The sequence below is a fragment of the Biomphalaria glabrata genome, chromosome 3, assembly GCF_947242115.1.
Source record: "Biomphalaria glabrata chromosome 3, xgBioGlab47.1, whole genome shotgun sequence".
Taxonomy (NCBI): Eukaryota; Metazoa; Mollusca; class Gastropoda; family Planorbidae; genus Biomphalaria; species Biomphalaria glabrata.
In genome coordinates, this window is record NC_074713.1 from 11,863,225 (window position 1) to 11,886,570 (window position 23,346).

Below are 23,346 nucleotides of genomic sequence, written 5' to 3' on the forward strand. Positions count from 1 at the left end.
AAACTGATTACAAAACAAAAAAAGTTTTTTTTTGTAATGGAATAGAGGCTTAACTAATTATTCAAACATCTTCATTCCTAAATACACATTTATGACTAGATACATCTCTTAAACACATGTATATGACTAGACACATCTCTTAAACACATGTATATGACTAGACACATCTCTTAAACACATGTATATGGCTACAAGAAATTTTCAGTTTTTAGCGGCTCCCGAAAGGGGAAAAGACGCTATTAGTTTTGTATGGCCTGTCTATCCGTACGTCGCTCCGTCCCGTTTAGATCTCAGAAACTAGAAGAGAAAATGAAAATCGGACATCATGATATTTTAGATCATTCAAAGTTCTGGTGCAACGGCTACCTTTTTCTTTTCTGAAAGCGGAAAATCTAATTTTTTAAATCACTTATGTAAGCAGTTTTTTTTAAATAAAAAATGCACCACTTTTACAACTATTCACTATTAATAGTAACAAACACTGGAAACTATTTAGTAGGGGAGATAATCATTTACCATTTTTTATACACATTTATGAAAATGGTTTTAGATTTTTAGTCAAAAAATTGTATTGCCAAGTTATGGAAGTTCTGTCATATTAAATACTACATTTACAAAAAAAAAATGTAAATTTTTTAGAAAGAGAAAAAATCTATTTACTATGCAAATAAGTTGGACATAATTTAAAACAACAATTAATAAGTAGTTTAACATATTATAGCGTAAACGACAAATTACAAAATCATAACATATCTGTCAATCTTCTCTCTCCATTTTTCTCTGTCATTTGTCTTTGATAGAATTTCTTTCTGATGTTCTATCTGAAAATATTGAAACCTGCCTTTTTACCTGCCTGGGTGGACCACTTCATGGGCCGATTTAGAGTTTGTGTTTCCGTTCGGCAAATGCAATAAACAAATTTTAAAATATCATTAATTTTTATATTCCAGAAATATTTAATTTATCTTACGGACTAGGTACGTTCCTTCGTAGTTCCACTATACATGTGTTTATCTAGTCAAGCATGTTAATTACAGACTTAAAATCTGCAAAGCCGTAGGTTTTTATGCTTTTCTTTATCTTTGTGTCTATCAGAGCATTTTTCATTGGTTTGCGTTTTCTTTATGGTATAGTGTTTCGTGTATTGTTTTTATGCTTTTCTTTATCTTTGAGTCTATCAGAGCATTTTTCATTGGTTTGCGTTTTCTTTATGGTATAGTGTTTCGTGTATTATTGTTACTTTACTTAAATGAAAAGATTTTACAATAGCATGTAAAGACATCTGAATTTTTTTTTCATAATGAGGAAGCGTCAGCAGATTATATAAAGATTAGATGAATTAAGATCTATTACATTTTGTTTTACTTTTATTTTCAGAGCAGCAGACTAAAAGAATGTAAAGCGCTTCTCAAATAGAACCAAGTACCATCAGACAGACAAAATGTATCAACAATGTTCTACCATATCCCTGGACAGAAATTTGTGTGTGTCTTGTAGATAAATAGCTGCTCGACAAAAGCTCGAGAACACTTGATTCACTTGTTTTAACCAAAGAAAACCCACAAGTATGAAACCTTTGTTGGAGATATTAAAACACTACTACATTCAAAAGATTCTAATTTATGGATTTACCTTCCTCTGCAGTTTTCTAGTCATTGTACCATTAGGGGATTTGAAGGTAAGTCACTCGAATTATTATACACAAGTTTGGATACACTCCCCTAATCTCAAGATAACATAAAGAACGCCAGAACAACCCAACATAGAGCCGTGAGATTTATAGAAAACAAATTAGTTACGTGTAACGTGAGTATCACCATTAGTAAAATCACTAAAAGTTAGAGACACTTCAGGAAAGAAGACTAAAATGTAAAGTATTTATAATACACAAAAACAACAACACTGAACCATAACTTTCAAATACAAAACATAATCTGTTAATAATAATGGCAATGTCTTCGATTCCGAACATTGAGGATGAGTGTTGTGTTTCACATTACTACGCAAACCCAGTTGCGACCTACATATTTTTCCGCATCTAGAGCAGACAAAGCTGTTGTCCACCGGAAGTCTACTTAAGTTTTCTTGTCGTATTATGCTAGGACAAATTTATAGGCGTGCTCAATCTTCCATGGTGTCAATAGAGCGTGAGTTGCTTGAATCAGCCATGAAAATCAATGACTCTGCAGAGTTTTAGGCTCACATGCACTACTAGATTAACAAACGGGTAAGATTAGGACTTAATCATCATCTCTTTTTAAGGGAACCTCTTTAAATAAAAACAAAATTAGATAAGATATATTAAGATTTAGCTTAGCAAACTAACAAGATTGCTTAATTATATTTATCATCTTTAGGATATTGGAAATGTTAACTCATTATTTAACAAATCATCGATGATTAAGGCGTTTCTACAGCTGGTGTCACGCTGTGCGATTAGCTGATGGTGTCACACGCATCATCTTTTCCCAAAATACAATTTTTTCGATAAAAACTTTTTTTAAAGGTAAAAAGTCCAAACTACATTCATTAATGGAATATAACTGTAAAATATATATATATATATATATATATATATATATATATATATATATATATATATATATATATATATATATATATAGGTTATATTTTAATTTCCCTGTTTCTCTGACATTTAATCACATAGCTGTCACCTCCCTGATAGGTGTCACCCTGTGCGTGCTCTACTCTAGCAACGCCACTGCATATAATTACATGTTCAGGAAACTATTTTAAAAGATTTATTACATTTAAAGGCAGATGCGGAGATTTGGAGAGTGGTGATAAAAGGTCTTGTAACAGTTGAATAAAAGAGACCTAATTTTAAGGTGAACAGATTTTTTTTTTGGGGGGGGGGGGGGAGATTGATTTCAATGATGACTGAAATAATGTTTACTAAAATGAAATAAAAGAATGTCATCTAAGAGGAAGGTGATACGTTTTTCTACAGTTTACTTTTACCAACTCATCTATTAAATAGTCCTCACCTGCTGTAACCTGGGCAATTATAACAAGCAGAATATGAAAAATACATTTAATAAAAGCTCATATAAGGGAAAACACAGCATAATCACTGTCATGTCTAAATAGTGTATGTTTTATCCCCTCTTTTCAATATAAAACAAAATTAATTAATTAACACCAATTGAATAAATGATTGGTTAATGTGTTAGTGATTGGTGAATTCTTTTTGTGAAAAATACGAATGTGAGCCAAGAATAAAAAGTGAGAGAAAAAAATCGTTAAATCCATCCTGACAGACAGATAGACGGAATGAATTGATATAAGCTTTGCAAAAATGGTAAAGAAATTATGTGAGATTTTCACAAGCTTTTCTCGATTCCTATTTCTCCTCTATCCATTCTGTCCTCTATCCAGTCTGTGCTCTATCCAATCTGTCCTCTATCCAGTTCGTAATCTATTCAGTCTGCCCTCTATTCAGTCCATGCTTTATCCAGTCTGTTCTCTATCGAGTCTGTTCTCTATTGAGTCTGTTCTCTATCGAGTATGTGCTCTATCCATTCTGTCCTCTATCCAGTTCGTATTCTATTCAGTCTGCCCTCTATTCAGTCCATGCTTTATCCAGTGTCTCCTCTATCGAGTCTGTTCTCTATTGAGTCTGTTCTCTATCGAGTCTGTCCTCTATCCAGTCTGTTCTCTATCGAGTATGTGCTCTATCCATTCTGTCCTCTATCCAGTTCGTATTCTATTCAGTCTGCCCTCTATTCAGTCCATGCTTTATCCAGTGTCTCCTCTATCGAGTCTGTTCTCTATTGAGTCTGTTCTCTATCGAGTCTGTCCTCTATCCAGTCTGTTCTCTATCCAGTCTGTCCTCTATCCAGTCTGTCCTGACACTTTTTGTGGTATTTTCATGCTTTTGTCATTGCAACGTTTCTGGAACCTCTGGCAATAAAATATAGCTTTAAAAAAAATACAAAATATAGCTTAAAATACAAAATATAGCTAAAAATACAAAATATAGCTAAAAATACAAAATGTAGCTAAAAATACAAAATGTAGCTAAAAGAATACAAAAGATAGCTAAAACATTTCTTAGAACTTTTGTTGTAAGAAGATCTGTTTCAATTCGTAAAGACGCTATTAAGAGAACCGCTTATTGACAATGTGCTTATTGTGTTTTCTGCCTTGTTTCGGTTGATGCTGGTAACACGCCAGCGTCATTGGCGCGATTGCGTTTCTTGGAAAGGTGCTCCTCAAATTATCTCATTCATAGATTCGGAATGTAGTAGTTTTAGTGGTTAAAATACTGCGTAAGCCTACCGTCCTACAGGAGGCTTGAGCTAGGACGTAATAATCTTCCTTTCTATAGGAACGTCCGAAACGAAAAGTCAGACGTCATTTTTTTTTACAAAGCTTATATCAAATATCAAGTCACTGTCTGTCTGGTAAAATGTTTGTACACGTTATTTTTCCGACATCCAATCTCGGATCAAGCTGAAATTTTGCACTATTATTTCTTTTACCTGACAACACAAGAATCAATAAAATAAAATTAACCAGTTAGTTAATTAACTATTGGTAATTAATTATTTTGTTTGGTAACTCGAACATGACTGAGGTGGTGGTATAAGCTGAATTAGTTCACTTTATAGGTCGCCGCTTTTAAGTAGGTTTCAAACAAATAATAGATAATTAGATAATTTTCTATTGTCATACAAACCTCACTAGCAGAATGGATAGAATGTCAGTTTGATGAGGCTGGATTCATGAGTTCCCTTTATTTTTTTTATTTTTTATTTTTTTTTACAAATGGTTTAAAAAAACAAGATTACGGTAAAATTAACTGAGATATCCCTCCTCCCCCCCCCCCCTCCTTCCCCAATTATCCGAACTGGTCCAGAGAAGGATCAGAGTTTATTGAGATAGCTAATAGCATGAAGCATGAAATTGCGCTAATTAAAAACAATTAGTAAAAAAATATTTCTAATCGCTCAGATTTATAGTTGTTAGTCTTGATCTATAATTACGTGGCTGATCCAATCTAATTGATGCAATTACACTTCGTATCAGCTTTATTTAAAAGAAAAATATGTTTTTCTTGTGGTTGTTTTTGGTGTGTAAATATCGCTTAGTTTATAATATTAGGGAGAAAAAACTTTTGCACAAAAACATCTTTATTATTATTTCCATTGAAAACAAATACTGTCTGGGGAAAAGTCACTGAAGTAGTCAGTAATCCCCAAGTTGAGAACAATTGAATCACGCAGTGTCAACATTAATTATTGATTTATGGCAGGAAGATAGAAAGTAAACGAAGGCGTTGTCTATTTAGCAGTGGCCATCTTTGAGTTCGCCTGATGCATAGTGGCTGCTGACCTGCAGTATACCAAATGATGAGCTTAATTCAGGAATGTAGTTGGCCAGGTAATAAAAGAGAGACGCGCCGAACTGCCAGACTCCCCAATTTCACCAGGCATTCTCAAAATGTTTTGAATTGGACAGAAAGTCAAAGTCATTGTTTCAATTCGAAAGTAAATAAAGATAAAGTTTAAAAGAAAAAAAAAATGTTTCCCTCCCCTTCCCTGAAAGACAAAATAAATGGAACTACGCCAATAGTTTTATGGCACGAACTGTCTTTAAATTCATTATAGTTAATAAAGTTTACCTTTATAAGTCTAGTCACTATTGTGCAATGTTATCTTATCTTATCTTATAAAATACAGACGTAACTTCAAAAAAGAAGATGACTACGTCTTACGTGTGTCCCTAAATCAATCTAGTCATGCATGTTAATCAATGACTTAAATGCTGCCAAGTTATTGGTTTTCATGGCTGACTCGGGCAACCCATTCCTTGCTCTAATAGCGTTAGGGAAGAAGGAGCATTTGTAGGAATTTGTATTGGCATATTACACTGAGATGCCAGTCAAAATTGCCAAAATAACGAATGCTTAACTGTTGGACATGTAGACCTCTATAGACTGTTTAGACTTTATTTTGTCAGACTTGTTGAATTAACCACTGACTTGATAGCCAGATTTTTCCTCAACTGTAATTTCACGTGAAAAATGAAAAATGGCATTATCACGAGATTATTTTGTGGGCCTGTAGTAGGAAAGTATTTCTAGTCTTGTATCGCAATGCGTAAGCTACTAAAGAGTTCTGAAAGGATAGGCTATGTTCCTGCCCATACGATGCGCACACACACACACACACACACACACAAACATACATATATGGTGTTGTCTGTGCAAGACTGTCACAAAAATTGCATAGGTTAAGTAACGTTTTGTGAATTAAACTGCAAGTAACAAAAAATAGATCTAACATTTTTTAGCTTTTTTTTTGTTGTTGTTGTCATAGCTATTGTGAATTTTCCTGACCAATACCTAATTCTAGCGAAATATTTTGAGGGCCTCCAAAGGTGTAGTTGTCGTATAAGTTGAGACTCGGACTCTTCAAAAGCTCCTTTCCATCGGTCTGTTTGAACAATTGTTCTGTCTAAAAGGAATCCAAGCAAATGCAAATTTGTTGCACCTTTGATGCCAGGTGATGGAACCCCGAGACACTTAGGACTAGAGGCGAGGTCCAAAGTAAACTCCTAAATGGATTTTTTTTTTTTATTTTGCCAAAACGATATAAGAAACCTATAAGGTTAAGGGCCTTTACATTTTGCGTGCCATGTTTCTTCAGAGTCGTGGGGGAGACCTTCGAATAGATAATAACAAAAGCAATAAAGGTAGAGTCACGGACTGAGGCCTAGCCATCAACAAAGTAGCATATAAGTTGTCTAAGCTAAGCTCACATCCGAAGTACATAGATTTTCCCATTTCTCTTTCTTCAAAATGATTGAAACAATCACTGGAACCATTTTTTGAGGGTACTCATTAAGCTATAGTTTGTGTTGCCTATAGACTCAGCACTGGCTTGACCGAACGCGAATTTTAACCTTTTTTTTTTTTCCTCGCATAAATAAATAATTTATAGCTTTTGATTTTATATAGCGCTACTTTCATGCTTATAGCATGCTCAGAGTCTCCCTAACCCAATCTCATTTGTGCACCAGTGGGGTGGGGGTATCTAGGAGAGGTTTTCCGCGCTGCCTTTAGGCGTTCAGTAAACACTGAGTCGGGTTTCGAACCTCGAGCCCCCTTCATAAGTAGCCAAGCCAAGTTCAAGCGTACTTAGCCTCTCGACTACGCTTCCCACTCATCATCAACATTTCATTTCATGTAAGTTTCAAACCTGAGCTGTTACTGTTCAAAACCCGACAGTTGCATTGTTATGATGTTACGTAAGTTGTCCTCAGTCATTTTTTTCCCCTGTAAATGTGCATTTCATCCGCTCGAAATACATGAAATAGCTTGACGGCTCGAGCTCCACGGAACCGCTATAATATGGTCACAGTGCTCTCCATGACCCACGAGCAGCAAGTGACCTCTCAATTTAGGAGCCTGTATTTCCAATGTTTACAATGCCTCAACAAAAAGTCTGGGGGCTACAAACGTTCTTGTCTTAACGATATTTTTAGAACTAGCATTAGCCTAAGATTTTAACCACAACAAGGAAATGTCTAGTAGAAAGAAGTTGTTTCGAAGTGCAGTGTAAATTTAGGACGATCTCATTAATTCATGTTTGTTGGCCAATAGAAAGATAGGTAGCAGCCTTCCTCACCCTCATACAATCTCTCACACACACATACACAATACATTTGCTTGCAAAACACTTCCTATAAAGACATTATAATAAAAACATTCTGCTTTAAGCAACAACTAAAAAACTAAAACTTTTTTTTCTCTCTTAATTTTTAATAATAAAAGCAATGCATGTATGTTTTGGCCTTACAGCTCAGTCCCAGACATTTAGGCCTATATTTAGGTCTATGAGCTAAGTATTTTCAGACCTAGAAACATCAAACTGACAAGATGAACATTTTCAAGTAACCAATTAAATATACTCGAAATCCTACAAAATTATCTTAATTATAAAACATTAAAGATTTGCATAGGTCTAAAAGAATTGCTTTGAAAAAAAAATAGTTTGAACGCTGGACCGTTTTGATGACAATCCGAAGCGCAAACCTTGCGCCACTAGGACGCTGTTGCTGTCAAATAAGGGGAAAAAGGTATAGCTAACTTCTGAAATCTAAATAAAAAATCATTTAGAGAACTCATGTGTAAATATTATATAGCCTACTAGGATATATCTATTTCTATATAGTCATAAATATTTGAAGCCGAAGAAAAGCCCTTGTAGAAGACAGGCGCCTCAGGCGTGAAGAAATCTTAGGCCCTAAATAGATTACCGGTGGACTATGGCTTTGTCTGCATCAGGTGTGGAAAATGTTTTCCTATTTTCTTATAAAATATAGACGTTATTTAAAAAAAAAAAGATGATTACGTCCAACGATTTCTGCAGGACTCAACTGGGTTTACATAGTCATGAGAAACACTGCACACATCCATAATCTTTGGAATCGAAGACATTGCCCTTGTTTCCGTGTAACGTATTGATGTCTTATTTTCTCTGTACAGATTAAGTTCACTGATGAGCACTGTTCCAGATGTCTCCTGTACTCAGACTTTGACTTCAATGTCAACAACACTCCTCAAGCGACCTACTTTAAGATTCGATTCGGGGAGCAGGAGGTGTGTGAATACAGTCTGGCGGTGTCGTCAGTCTTCTGCCTCATCTACCCCGTCATCGCCGTTCTATTGTATATTTATTTGTACAGGAGGGACAACTCTAAAACAGACGAGAACAAGTAGGCTTGATGACTTATTGCCCTTGCCTTTTCTTTCACATCACAATCACCTCAATTGTATTATATAAGTCTATACAAAAATATTTTTCTTATAATAGAGCACGTAAAAAAATTTTTTTTTCTCTTCATTCTATTTGATTAGTTTATGAATGGGTTTTTTTTTATATTAAAAATTGTTAAAATTGTTTTCTTTCACTCCAAATAGACTTGACCTGTCCCATGGGTTGTACGTCATACACATCATCACAGAACTGTGTGTCGCTATCTTGATACTGGTTTCAGCTGGACTCATCACCTCTGGTTTTCGACACATCTGTGATTCTTTAGATGCTGCTGTGACCTTGAAGTTGATTGACAGGTTAGACACAAACACGGGGCTATATCACTTCACAATTTCTGTATATTAAATTCTGCATGTTGTATGTCAATAAAGTAATAATACGGTAATAACATTTTTTTTATTGACACATTATTTTTAAATAAGTTTTACATAAGATTTATAAGGATCAGTTATATAAGAGTCTGAAATAGAAGATTCTTTCTGACCCATTGAGTAGCTTTTACCTGTATGTAAAATGAGAACATAATTTTATTGTATAAGCCTTAAATATTATTGATGCTATTAGTCATTTGCGTTAGCCATATTAAAAGTGAAGATTTTTTGGCACAGCAAATTTTGTGAGAGTGTCGTGCTATGGAAAGCTTATTATATATATATTATTATATAATTATTACAAAGCTTTTATCAGCTCACTGTTTGTCTGTCTGGCACACATTCTTTACATGTTATTTCTCCCACCTCCGGGATCAACATTAAACTTTGCACAATTATTCATTATCCCTTACAAAACATGATTCAGTCACAAATTTAACAAACATAGACATATAATATAAACATATAATATATATAAGTCTATGTTAACAAATTAATCAAATAGAGGTAATGAATTAATTTTGTTTGATATAGGGGAAAAGGAAATAAATCCTAATGCCTAATTTATTCCAACATTGATATGAAGCCAGTAGGCCTATAATACAATGGCATGGGGTCCGCATTGTTTGCACTTTCTTCTCAGAATCTTCTGTAAACAACCAGTAAGATAGGGCCGTCTATAGCTATATGCCAAAAGAATAGCCAAATACTATCCAAATGGCCATATATTAAACAATAAGTGTTGCTTCATATTTCAGCTGTTCTGGTGCCCAGAGTTTTGCAGATTGGAGGAATTATGATGGAAGCAATTTCTATGTCAGTCTGTCTGTGGCAACAGTAAGTATGCATCCTTAGGAAGGAGAGCTAGATCTAAACAATCTAAGCTTATTTCTTTAGCTAATTTTGTATAATGTTTTGCTTAGAAATAAAAAAAATAATTCTTATACCAAATGATATTATATTATTGTTTAAGCCATTGGTGTTTATTAAACCCCATTGGGATTCCCGGCTAGCTAAGGGATTGGCATCTAAAAAATACATTGCAATTATTTTTATGACTTTGTCTAACAGTATAAATATTAATTAGCGTGAAAAATGCAAGAAGAGCTTTAGCAATTAATCAAATCTACATTAAAATAGGCCAACCATATTTTTTAAATGTAATTAATGCTAAAAACTTTCAGAGTTGCCAACCAGTACGCATCTTGCGTATTTTTATTTTGTACGCAAATGGACACGAAAATATGCGAGTACGGTTTATCATCTGAAAATATGCATTTTCCCCTGCAAAAAAAAAGTAGTTCTTGCTAATCATATAGACGCATATATGGATCAGTGCGTCAATGACTGGAAATGGACTTTTGTTATATTTAGATCCACCACAAGATAATATCGCTTTTTTTTTTCGCGCGAAAATTTTAAATGCTTACTAGATGTTAAAAAAAAAACTGACATATACTTAAAATATGCAGTAGGCCTACTATTGGTGTCTGTTAATCAATATCTTGTATGTTTAAGGGTCTAATACTCTATGTACCTATCTACCCTCAGGCTGGATGCTGGCTTCTCTTCGTCTCGTGGCTCCTCCAAAGTTTGCTGGGTCTGTGGAAACTGTGGTGGCTCAATGTGTTACCAGTTTTTCCCTGCTGCCGACCCTCCGAATAACTTCACCAAGGGCAACTACTCCACTAATTTATTACACACTATTTTTCTAACCAAGACAGAATATTGTGTTCATGTAGTGTTCAAAACTTGTGTTTTATCCTTCATACTGTACAACATTTCCATACATTTATAGTCTGTATTATTATATATTTATATGGACACTTTCTGTTATATCATGAAACATGGTAAAGTTATTAAAACATTGTTTTCTTACCTAGATTACTTTTTATTACATTTTTTTTTTATGTTTCACTCTAGAAAGTATCTGTAAATCTGTAACTAAGCTTGTAACAAACCTGCCATCATGAGTTTACAAATGGGCACAAATACATGAATTACATTGTTATTTCCACATAATAAAACAATCATTGTTGTTTATCATCTTAAGTTCAAAAAATTCAAGAACTTTTGGACTGCTGAAATAACTAACTTGTTACGGCACACCAAAAGAACCCAAACAATCCAACACTCAGGCAGAAATACAACAGACTCAGCCTACTAGTCAAAACGTCTGTTAACAGGGAAAAACGAGAACGTTGGACCAACACCTGTGCAAGGCTAGATCAAAGGGATAGCTCTAAGTCCTGGAGTCTTCTGAGAAGTCTCGAAAATGCTGGGCGTACGAAAAAGCAAACCCATTATCTTCACCCAGTGGGGTAACCATTTCATCAAAGAAGAAAATTGCCACCTTGTTGAACAAATATGTTGCTAAGATCAACGAGGCTGCCAAGAAGTCCCCAATGTCCAAAGCCATTTATAAAGCTCGCAAAGCTGATGAAAAAAAAGACCGAAAGGAACCACAAACCGAAAGTGCTGAGGGAACGATTAACTCCCCCTTCTCGATAGGTGAGCTTAATGCTGCCATAAGGAAATGCCAGCTTTAAAAGGCTCCCGGGCCGGATGGTATCACCCCTGAAATGCTCAAGGGGGGAAAGGAAGGGCTATGCTCTTGGCATTTGTAAATAGAACCTGGGCTGATGGTCATCTGCTCAGGGCCTGCAAGCGTGCCACCATTATTATTCCTGTACCAAAAAAGGGAAAAGATGCTTCCACTGCTGAGGGCCACATCTTTTGTGGGAAAGATGGCTGAAAAATGTTAAATGAACGACTAGTTTGGTACCTTGAGAGTGTCCGGAACAGGCTGGTTTCAAGGTTGGAATGTCCGCTATAGACCAAATCATCTTTGTGCAGAGCGTAGCAAATGGATTCCAAAGGACCGAAAGCACATACGTAAAGTATGGCGGCCTGGTTTGCTTCATAAGATAAAAGCCTCGGGAGGTGCGGGGACGGATATATTACTGGATTTGAGACTTCCTACAAGAGAGTACAATAAGAACAAGGATGTACTGAGAAGTCTCAGGGCACACCCTCCCCAGGGCTCAGTCCTGACATGCGTCCTTTTCACGGCCTTCATAAATGACCTACAGACTCAGCTAAGATCCAAAAAGCTGCTATATGCTGATGATATTGTCCTTTAAAAATACAAAAAGAATATCTCCATTCGCTCTGCTCATACACACAAAAAATGGAGGTTAGAAATAAACATCTCCAAGACGGTCTATTCTCTGTTCACGCTCGGGACTGGCATTCTCGGGAAACATTTCCGGCTCTCCCTTAACGGAGTGGCTCTCAGCATGGAAAAGCTACCCACGTACCTTGGTGTAACTTTAGATTGATAACTAAAAATGTGTGAGCACATCCAGGAAGTTGCAAGAAAGGCCTCATGGAAACTTTGCATTGTGCGGAAGCTGGCATCCACGAAATGGGGAGCCCGAGCAGACATGCTCCGATCACTGTATTTAGGAACAGTTTGATCACAGATAGACTATATAGACTTGCAAATGTGTGGCTCTAGGACAACTCTATAACAACTTCATAAAATACAGTCCCAAGCACTAAGATTTGTATGCGAAACCTTTAGGACAAGCCCAGTAAATGCGGCTGAAATAATGGCTAATGTAGGTCCGATAAACCTTAGGAGGGAAAGGTCAGTACTGACTTGCTTTGAGCAGTATAAAAGGCTGGATGAATACCTCCCAGCTAGAAAACTAGTGAATGGTTGGAGATGCAGAAGGCTTATCCAGATGCAGTATTTCATGCATCATGTCACTAGACTATCTGATAAAGCTGGCCTCTCCACCAACCGACAAAACATTCAACGTTTTCACCTCCTGCCCCCTTGGTGTCGACCAACGACCCCAGAAATAAGCTTGGAACTAGTAGACCCTAATGCCACTAAGCTAAGTCGTTCATCTAACGACCTTTAAATTCTAGCATTGCAGACCATTAATGCTTTTAAGCTCAGTGCTATTTTTGCATATACTGATGGGTCGGCATCGATAGATTCTGAAAGAGCAGGCTATGGAGCCTACATCGACTTTCTTGAATCTTGGCTCTTACTCAGTCAAAATCTTTGGACCATGTAGTAATACTTTCAGTTTTGATGCGTGTAAGACCATTGCAGTCTGTGAAGCTTTGAAAGTAAAAGTCACTCTCATCTCGGCGAGGGACATTTGAGGGCAACACGAGTGTTGTGGTCACTGACTCAAAATCTGTACTACAGGCTTTGAAAAGCCCCGGACCATGCCCCCCCAGTAACGACACTGTCTTCATGGCTTTATACAACATAAAGCAATGCTATGGCACCCCTGTAATAATTCAGTAATGCAGTGGGTACCGAGTCACATAGGTGCAACTGGCAACATTGCTGCTGACTCCTTGGCACACCAGGCAGGGCAAATTCCACCCACTGAAAAGGCTGCAAGTTTTCACCATGATCTGGCTCAATTAAAAAAAAACAGAAATGGAAAAGTGGTTTGAGTGCTGGGACAAGTCCCAAAAAGCCCGTGGAGTCTGGGGGCGCATGAAGCGGCCTGATCGCACTTCCCTGTGGTGGAGGCTGTCGAGGCCTGAGCAAGTTATTATAGCACAGTGCAGGACTGGCCACTGTCCTCTTGACTCATATTTCACGGTGCCTCTTATTACGTTAAAGAGCAGTTAAAGAGGTGGAAACTACACATCTCTTTGTTAAGTCCAAATTTTTAGAGACTGCCCTGGTATAAATATAGAAATGAGTCAGATCCATATGCTACAACAAACCACTCTAGGGATGAATTGATGTGGTGTAGATGAGCCAATACATGTTAAACTCTTAATGAAATAAATAAGGCCAAAGAAATAATTTCATAATTTATTTAGTATCATGAGCATACAATCAACATGTACACAGACTAAATATTCATTCAGGCAGGCCATGTTCAATCACATATACTGTTTAGAACTCACTCACAAATATGTATTTGCAACTACTTGAAAATTTTGTTCTTGATGCTAACAAAGCAAAAAAAAAAAGGTTTGAAATTTGAGTTGGCCTACCAAATGAAACAAATTTACTGCATAAAAAGAAAGAATGTTTAAAAAAGTAATCACAAAATTTTTCAGTAGCAATAGCTAATAGAAATACTATTGGACCTCTTAAAACAATGAAACGAGAACACACCAGTCAGAAAAATACTTTTCAAGACATTATTTATGCAGATAAAAATCAATGCCTATCACTCAACAGATCAAATATTGACAATAATAGCTGACATCACTAAATACAAGTAAATAATGCTATCAAAAAAAAAAATCATTCTTAAAAAAAAAATCTTTAAAAAAGAAAACAAAACAATATAACCAAATAATGATCAAGTAACAACTAAAACGATTGACCACATCACTGTTGCAAACATCAAGTAGGACATGATTGCCTAATGTTTGCATGGTAGCTCTGGTCTCACTTGATGGGCTGTCAATGTTAAAGCTGAAGGGAAGTAAGAGAATTTTCAAGTAGCAAGTTAAGTCTAGGGTTCTCAGCGTAGTGACACTATGCCACATTCCATCAGTTTCTCAATCTTTGCTGCAACATCTGGATTTTTTAAATGTCTAGAAAGAAAGAAAAGATGTTTGAAGACCATGAAAAATTGTTGCATTTCAGTCTCTGTTATCTCTAGCAAGATATGCTTACACAGAGATATAAAACATAATTATGTCTGAAAAGAAACTCCACTAATCAATGCTAAAAGTCTCAATATTCTTCCCTCATGTTCTTAATTGCCAAAAATTTTATCTTGAATACTTTTTTTCAATTTCAATGTGTTTACTAAGTATGATATATTTAAAGCACATATAAATATATATTTACAGACCTGCCTACCAAAAAAAGTCCAAATGCGTAACGCTGATGGTCAAAATGCGTATTTTGGCACCAGAATGCGTAACACTTACGCGATCCACTATTTTGTCATATATATATAATATTAGATCTAGATGTCATGATTAGATCTACAATCTAAATCTAGATCAATACGACAATAGAGATATCTAGACTTGATCTGGATCTATGTCTATATAATAAATAAAATCTACGCTAGATCAGTTACCCATGCCGTGGATCCGCTACAAAGGTAGATTCTAGGTCTACTCTCCAAACTTTCGTAGGCCTACCTTCATCCTTGATCTATTCTATACTAAGAATCTAGTCTAGATCTAGACTAGATGGTAGTAGATGTTATCGATCTAGATCTAGAATCTAGTCAATCTAAAATGATCTAAATCATACTAGATCTACAACTAAATTGGATCTAGATTGTAGAGTAATTACTAATGTAGAGAATCATGACATAACATAATGACTAGCTAGACTCTAGCTAGATCTATTTCTGTATAACAAGTTATCTAGATTCTAGATCTAGAATCCAGATCTAGACTAGATATCTACAATGTCACTCAATGTGTTTTGAATCGATAGCACTTCGATATTTTTTTCTATACAAATAAATATGGGAATCAGGGATTCAACATAATTAATTTCTACTAATGAACTTACAAAAAAAAAAAATCACGGTGTATCAGCTAACTGACGGTACCAACCCGCAACTCCCTCACTCTCGCGTTCATCATTTCTTGACTAAATGTAATTGCTATTAAGAACCAATCAACGTATAGATCTGGACACAATGTGTTCCCCCACCTTTTCTGTTTATCCCCCCCCCAACAGGACGGCTTAGCGTGACCTCCGTGACCGCTCGTAAGCTAGTCAAGAGAGGGGGGAAAAGATACGAAATGCGTAACGCGACGGGTTAAATGCGTATTTGCGTACTGGCGGTAATTTTTGGGAGATTTTGCGTAATGAATACGCATTTTGCGTAACGGTAGGCAGGTCTGTATTTATATGTACTTACTCTCTGGCAGCCTTGGGATCTTTAGACATCTGAGCAAGAATCATCTGCATTGCTGGGTCACTGAGAATTTGCTGCACTTCAGGATTAGACATAGCTTTCTGCTTCACAGCCTCTGGGTCTTCACTTTCTGCCATTAGTGCTTTTCTGTAGCCATCTAAAGCCTCCTAATCAAAGTCACAAAGTACTCCATTAAATATAGTCATTAAAATACACACAAATTTGTATATTTTGTCATTACAAAAATCAATGTTGGTAACTATGAAATCCATTGATTCTCTAACTATTCCCTGCATGTACTCACTAATAAAATGCTGTCAACTAAATATTTTAGGTTAAAGTACTAAGAAGTTTTAAGAAAATTATGAAATGAAGAGACCTATCAGATTTTTTTTTTTAACTCTGTTTACTTTTAAATATTAAATTATAAGAAAATAGAGTGTTTGATTGGCATGTACAAATGTTTGTAAAGTTGTCATTATTTCATTTGCGTACTTCTGCATCTGTATTTTAATTTATTGAACTGCATATCATTTTAGACACATGCTATAAAAGTAATGACTGATAATGCTTGAAAGTTTGTTTTTTTCTTTTTTAAAAGGTAGTGAGAAAGAAATTTCATGGGCAATGACAGTATTCACCCCAAAATTTTAATTTTAGCCTAAGACATTGCAACAAAACTAGTAGAGAATGTCTAACAAGTATTTCAGTGACTATACAGGTAATCAAGTAATTGTGCAACAGGCATGTAAATAAACAATGGTTGTATCATTTTCTCTCAGTGAATCATTGACCATGTCTTGGTTCATAAGAACAAATTTAACTATTTAAAAATAATGTATGTGTTAAGAATTTAAAAGAGCAAAATAAATTTTAAAATTCTTCACATACATCACTTTGTGTTTTGATAGCTGACACCACAAAAGACCATTATTCCTAAGACTACTGCTTCTAGAAAGACATGAGTTTTCCCATTTAGATATCAAAATACTTGAAAGTTACTGAAAATCTATTTCTCCATCACTTGCTAAGTTGCAGCAGATTAGCTACTTTTAATTTTCTTAAAGTAAATCCTTCTGCTTTAAAACATAATAAACGATTGCTAAAACAATGCTAAGATATATTGTCTGTAATAGTAGCAGTACCAGTAATTCAAAGAGTGTAATTTATAAAAAGGGAAACAAAAATATTGCAGATGATCATTTAATCAATGGGTTCACTGCTCCAGAAATAGCATTATATTCAGAGGTGAGAAACTTACTGCATTGTTAGGATCCAGATCTAATGCCTTTTGATATGCAAATGTGGCCTTGGTTGGTTCTTTCATAGCTAACAATACTGCTCCTTTTCGAAGATAACCTTTAACTAAAAGAAAAAAAAAGCATTTATTAATAATACAAATTCAAAACCATGCATAAAATAAAAATTATACTAATATCAAGATTACAGGTACTTACTAAACTTGGGATCCAGTCTAATACATTCCTCACTATCCTTTAATGCCATAGGAAACTCCATTAACTTTGTATAACAGGCTGCTCTGTTACTATAGAGCTTGGCATCCTCTGGATTACGTTTGATTGCCTCTGTATAATGTTGGACAGCTAAAGGATATTTGCCTGCAAGGAAAAACAATTTAGTTTAAGATTACACAAAAAAAGTTGCTGGAATTTAAATTGGTTAGTTCTGTAAAACAAAGGCAAGTTTTGAAAAAATTCAACTTAAAACATTACCAACATCTACTGCAAGAAGTGGGCTAAGCAAAGTCAAGGAGATTTTTTTTCCTTTACCAACAAAAAATTCTGTATCACAGGATCTTAATTTTTTTTTATCATAAATAAGTCTTCTATATTACAGGGTTTCTGCACCAAAGTCAATATGAAATTCCAGGAGTTTCCCAGGACAAATGAAAAAATTCCAGGACATAAAATTCGCGCCAAAATATTACATAACAATAGTCAAAGTTGATTATTATTATTTTTGCTCACTAATCTTTGGACTCGAAGACAAGCCTTATTATGCATATATATATATATATATATATATGTTATCTATTAATCAAGTAACAACTTGACTGTCATCCCAAAACCTCAAACAAACTATTAGACCTATTAGCATTTTTTTTTCCTCAAGCACAATTTCTTTTTCAACTAAGTAGTTTCTCTGTCTTTTATGACCGAAATAACTTTTACGGACTTTCACAGCTGTGTGCGAAATATTTTCCTTAAATCTACAGTAGATCTAGAGTCTAGATCTAAGTCACAAAATTCACTGACTTTTCACGGCTGTGAGAGAATTATCTTCACTAGATTCTAATGAATTAGTGTAAAATTTAGAGTCTAAATCTAAATTTAAGACACTAAAATTCTAAACTTTTCACGGCTGTGTGAGAATTATCACCACCTTTCTACTGTAAATCTAGACTCTAGATCTAAGTCACAAAATTTTGCGGACTTTTCACGGATGTGTGATAATTGTCTTCCCTTAATCTACCGTAAATCTAGACTCTAGATCTAAGTCACTAAAATTCTCGGACTTTTCAAAGCTATATGAGAATTATCTTCACTGAATCTACCATAAATACAGACTCTAGATCTAATTTAAGTCACTAAAATTTGCGAGCTTTTCAAGGCTTCACTACATTCTAGATCTAGTGATTTAGCGTATATCTACAATCTAGCGCATTACTAGAATCTGGTCAGCTTATTGACACAGCCAGCCCGTAAAAAGTTATGTAACGTAGTTTGGATGAAAATCAACGTGCTCAGTGAAAAATCGATCCGATAACAATACTAATCTATAAATAGATTAGATCAATCTATTGTCAAGGAGCAGTAAACACATTCTGTGCAAACTCTGAAATGCTCATGTCAATTCTATTTCCGCAGCGACGGCCCATCCAATGCAACGGCGAAATTCCAGAACATTCAAGGAGATATTTTAAAATTCCAGGAGGGGAAAGCTATCACCACGGACCATTACACATTGTGCTAATAAATAAATTGTATTGTAAAAAAAAAAAATTTTTATTGCAAACCTTCTTTGAATGCTTCATTCCCCTTCTCCTTTTCAAACAAGGACAACTCAGGATTTATGTAAGCAAGACGATCTCTCTCTTTGATTTTTTGTTGCACCTTTTAAAAAAAAAAAAAAGTAAATACATTTTCAAAATTTCAAAAATTGAATGTTGAATTTACAGGCTGAATTAAAAAGATAGGTCATTACCTCTTGAGCTTTCTTAACAATATCAGGCTGCCTATGTTCTGTCAAACTTTTATTATAATAATTCAAGGCTGCTTCAAGTTCATTCTTTTTCAAATAGGCAGTAGCTATTCTTGACAAAGCCCTGAAAATTGTTTTCATAAGTTTGAAATAGCAAGGTAAAATTACTAAAAAAAATCAATCAACTAAATTAGGGTTATATACCTACAGTGAAGCTATAACAAAGAGTTAATTTAGTTAAATAGATATATTAGCTCATGTGAGTGATAAATGTTTACTCTGAAATTATGAAGAAGTATTTGTGCTGAACTGTGAGAGCAAATAAAAAGGCATACTTATCAATGCCAATTTATTATATTTATTGAAAGGATAATTGATAATATTAACACTTATCCTAATTAAACTGCACATTAAAGTTAGGATAAGCAGTTGGTATTAAGTATACATATGCTATATAATGGTTTTAAAATATTCATAGTATGTGTGTAAAAGTTACTGCCAACTTACTTTGCAATTAATTTGAAATCTGCCCTGTTTTCTCTCCCTATATTAACTGCTTCTTCACATACTTGTATACACTCATCATATTTGCCTTGTTCAAAGTAAACAGCTGTTCATAACAGAGAACAATTTGTATAAGCTGAGAAACAGACATTTTACAAAGACCAAGAACTAAACAAAACCTAACAAATACGAATTATCAGAAAGAAGAAAAACAAACCTCCTTTGTTAGTATGTAGTGTTATGTTAGTCGGATCAAGTTGTATTGCAGCCTCATAGTGTTGAAGTGCCAGATCAAAATTTTTCTGTTTATAAGCTGCATTTCCTTTTTCTTTTTCTTCAATTGCCTGTAAAAAAAAAATGATTGGTATAAAAATTATATAAAGTCTCATATTCTTTATGACTTTCACAGACTTGCCAAATCCTAAGACAGGTCTGGGTAGCCACTTGATTAGAACAATTATTTAACTAAAACAAAGAGACACTTAAATGTTATACAATGCAAAATATAGTTTTAAGGAATTGTCTAGGTGAGGCACAATGACTCACTGTTAAGATACATTCTGATACATGAATGCAAAAATACTCCTTTCTGTTTGATGGTTCAGGGAAGTATTTAATGTAAACTTTTTAAGTTATAGACATTGTGGAGATGCACATCAATGTCATAAGGCCATGATAATCAGATAATGGTAGTACCACTAGATGTCAAGTATTCTTGTAAAAAAGTCTACAAATTAAATGAGCACTGTTACTAGTTACTAGATCTATAGTCTACTCAAATGAGTCTCAATGTTAACTTGCAATTACAACTAGATCTAGATCACATCATATAAACTGTCAGTGAATGTCATTTAGCTATCATTTAGATCTAGATTCTGAACTGATTTCTAAAATATGTTTCAAAATGGTAAATCTAGATTAGTTTACAAATGCTTTGTTGAGATCTAGATTAGTAACTTAAGATCTTCTAGTAGATAAAATCTTAAAATCTAATCTATAATCTTAACTTCAATTCATTAGTGACATTAGTCATTACTAATAGATCTAGTTTAACTTTGAATTTGGTGACTATTAAGTGAGTGTGTAGATCTGCAATGACAGAGGGGCTGATACAATGAGTCAATGAGACACACTGAGTTAGTGAGTACATTCTACTGAGACTTAAGTACTCTGTACTGGTTTATTTTTATACAACACATCGGCTCAATGTGGCACCCAGGAGAAAATGGTCATTAGAGGAATAGAGGAGACAATTATAAGACAGAATACAGAACCAACCCCTTGATCCATCCCAAAAATAACATTTGTCCAGAAAGGGTCTGACAGTCTGATGCTGGGGACCTTCCATGGGCCCAGAGAGTCGTTGACTCAGCCCTCAGGCTCAGGACAGCTGTATAGCAATTACAAAGACCCTGTAATTCTAATCTTTTTATCTGTCTAAAGATAGAATCTGGATCTAGAATCTAGATCTATGAATCATGGCTAGTATGTATCTAGAATCTAGATCTATGAATCATAGCTAGTATGTATCTAAAATCTAAACTCTTGATATGACTGACACTAAGTTGACTAAGTCTGACTAAGTGACAAGTGTGAAGTACAGTCAGTGACAGTGAGTATGAGATGGAGGGTGAATTACTGACACAGTGAGACTGAGACTTAAGTAAGTACAGTTATCTTAGTCTTACTTTTAAGCAAAGTGACAATGAATAGAATATAACAATATTAAATGAAAATCAAAATGAATTGACAGAAATGTCACAAATTTTATTAGAAATGACAAAATTAAAATTAAAGAAAAGAAATCGGAACTTCAACTTAAAGTTTTAACTTTAAACCAATTGCGGTAAGAAAATTTTCATAATTCTAGACCTAGATAGCGTTTAAAGAAGAAACAAGATACGGGATAATTTAACTTAAAAAATATAAGCTAAATTGAACTAATAGAAATCCTCTTTATCTAAAGAATTAACGTAGTTAACAAACCTTCTTGAGTGCATCCGCCATGGTGAGAATTTTCTGGCAACACGAGATTTCTAGAAAGTATTACGGCCCTTGTTTTTTGCCAGATTTTAAAGAAATTTTATATTATTGAAATTAATTGTCTTTATTAATAAAACAAAATTATACGAATTGGCGTTGGTGCTTATATCTGCATAAGGTTTTGATACTTTTATTGATATCAAATATCTTACTGCAAATAATAAGATCGAAAAGCTTTAAAAATATTAGTTTCTACTTTAGTTACCACTATTTCAATGAGCGCATTAACCGGCATTTTCTTAACGCATGCGTCTCAGATTTCGATTACAACTTTTCCTTACTTTTGTTAGGTTTGAATAACAAGTAGCCTACATAAATGTTTCGAGAAAAGTCTTGAACGTTTACCTAGAGATCTAAATACTTGTCTAGTACAGTGGTTCTAATTCCGAACAAGAAAAAAAATAATACAACGTAGACTCTAGATTATATTTAATATTTAAAAAAATAATATATCGAGCATGGAATATCAGCATAGATTAGTAGGCCTATAGATAATAAAATCTAGAACTCTTGAGCTACTTATAATTATATAATTTATATAGATATACTGATCCAGATAAATTCGGCCTAACATGTGGCTCTTGGTCTAGTTCAGATATTTCGATAAATACGTAGATATAGGCCTACCTTGATACGGTTTTAAGCATTTGCATAAATCAGTATTTATTTTGACTGCATTTCTAGTCTGAAACTGAAAAAAAGGGCTTAACGAAATATACATTTTAAAAAATATTTTTTGAAGTGGTTGATTTATTAGGCAAATTTAATATGAAAACCAACGACCTAACAGAATTTGATTCATTGATTAACATGCATGACTAGATTGACACATGAAATGCATAGGACGTAATTATCTTTTTTTTTTTTTTTTTTTTTAAAGTTACGTCTGTAATATATGAAGATAAGATTTAAGATCTACATAGGCCCTATTTTGTAATTTAACATCTTCGTTTAATTTGGTATTCCAAAACATCTAGATATATATCAAATTGAAAAAGTAAATCAGATTCGTCAATTTTATTGTCTTTTTTTTTTTTACCATATTAAAGACGATCTAATCTGATAAATGTATGTAGATTTAATTTTATGTAGCCCATTTGTAGGCCCTACCTAATGGTGTTTTTTTTTTTTTTGGTATATCACTTCAGTATTTTTTTTAGTAAATATAAAAAAATGCATATTTTAAACAAATATGTGACTCCCAAATATTAGCTAGACTACATGAAATACAGTAGCCTACCCTTAATCCTAATCTCAAATAAGAAGGACTTCTCAACTCAAGAAAACATTAAGAAACTAGAACAGACACAAAATAGAGCAGTGAGATTCATAACAAACGAATATTCACATTTGACTAGAGTAACACCTTTAGTAAAATCATTAAATTTAGAAAGTTTTCAGGATAGAAGACTCAAAGGTATAGTAGCAATCATACATAAAACACTGAACCATAATCTTCAAATACAAAAACAAAATTTAATAAAATACTCAGAAAGACACAAAGATAGAGGC

The 23,346-nt window shown here is 34.3% G+C and overlaps 2 protein-coding genes across 6 annotated transcripts in view; one reads left to right on the top strand and one right to left on the bottom strand.

Annotated features, from left to right (window-relative positions):
* The window catches only part of LOC106074020 (uncharacterized), a 31,995-nt gene extending 20,935 nt beyond the window's left edge, over positions 1-11,060 (top strand). For all 5 annotated transcript variants that reach the window (XM_056023338.1, XM_013234741.2, XM_056023341.1 and 2 more), the window contains 5 exons: positions 1,378-1,678; positions 8,516-8,745; positions 8,951-9,103; positions 9,937-10,015; positions 10,730-11,060. In XM_056023338.1, coding sequence (XP_055879313.1) covers positions 1,568-1,678; positions 8,516-8,745; positions 8,951-9,103; positions 9,937-10,015; positions 10,730-10,843 — 687 coding nt within the window. In that variant the 5' untranslated portion in view covers positions 1,378-1,567 and the 3' untranslated portion in view covers positions 10,844-11,060. The remainder of the gene's footprint in view (positions 1-1,377; positions 1,679-8,515; positions 8,746-8,950; positions 9,104-9,936; positions 10,016-10,729) is intronic.
* Positions 11,061-14,019: 2,959 nt separating this feature from the next.
* Positions 14,020-21,912, bottom strand: LOC106053451 (stress-induced-phosphoprotein 1-like). Its single transcript, XM_056023337.1, has 9 exons — positions 21,778-21,912; positions 20,009-20,135; positions 19,795-19,897; positions 19,291-19,411; positions 19,103-19,199; positions 17,523-17,684; positions 17,327-17,430; positions 16,069-16,232; positions 14,020-14,770 (listed from the first exon to the last, which is right to left on the bottom strand). Exons 1-9 carry the CDS (start codon positions 21,796-21,798, stop codon positions 14,698-14,700), a joined length of 972 nt encoding a protein of 323 aa, XP_055879312.1. The 5' UTR covers positions 21,799-21,912; the 3' UTR covers positions 14,020-14,697.
* Between the last annotated feature and the right edge of the window lie 1,434 nt (positions 21,913-23,346).

Bases quoted from the DNA above. Each gene is read 5' to 3' on its own strand.
- LOC106053451 (XM_056023337.1), bottom strand. From the start codon at position 21,798: ATGGCGGATGCACTCAAGAAG. The intron at 19,412-19,794 runs GTAAGTTGGCAG...AACAATTTTCAG, and splicing joins GATTTCAAATTAATTGCAAA to GGCTTTGTCAAGAATAGCTA. The intron at 17,685-19,102 runs GTTTGCAATAAA...TTTTCCTTGCAG, and splicing joins GAATGAAGCATTCAAAGAAG to GCAAATATCCTTTAGCTGTC.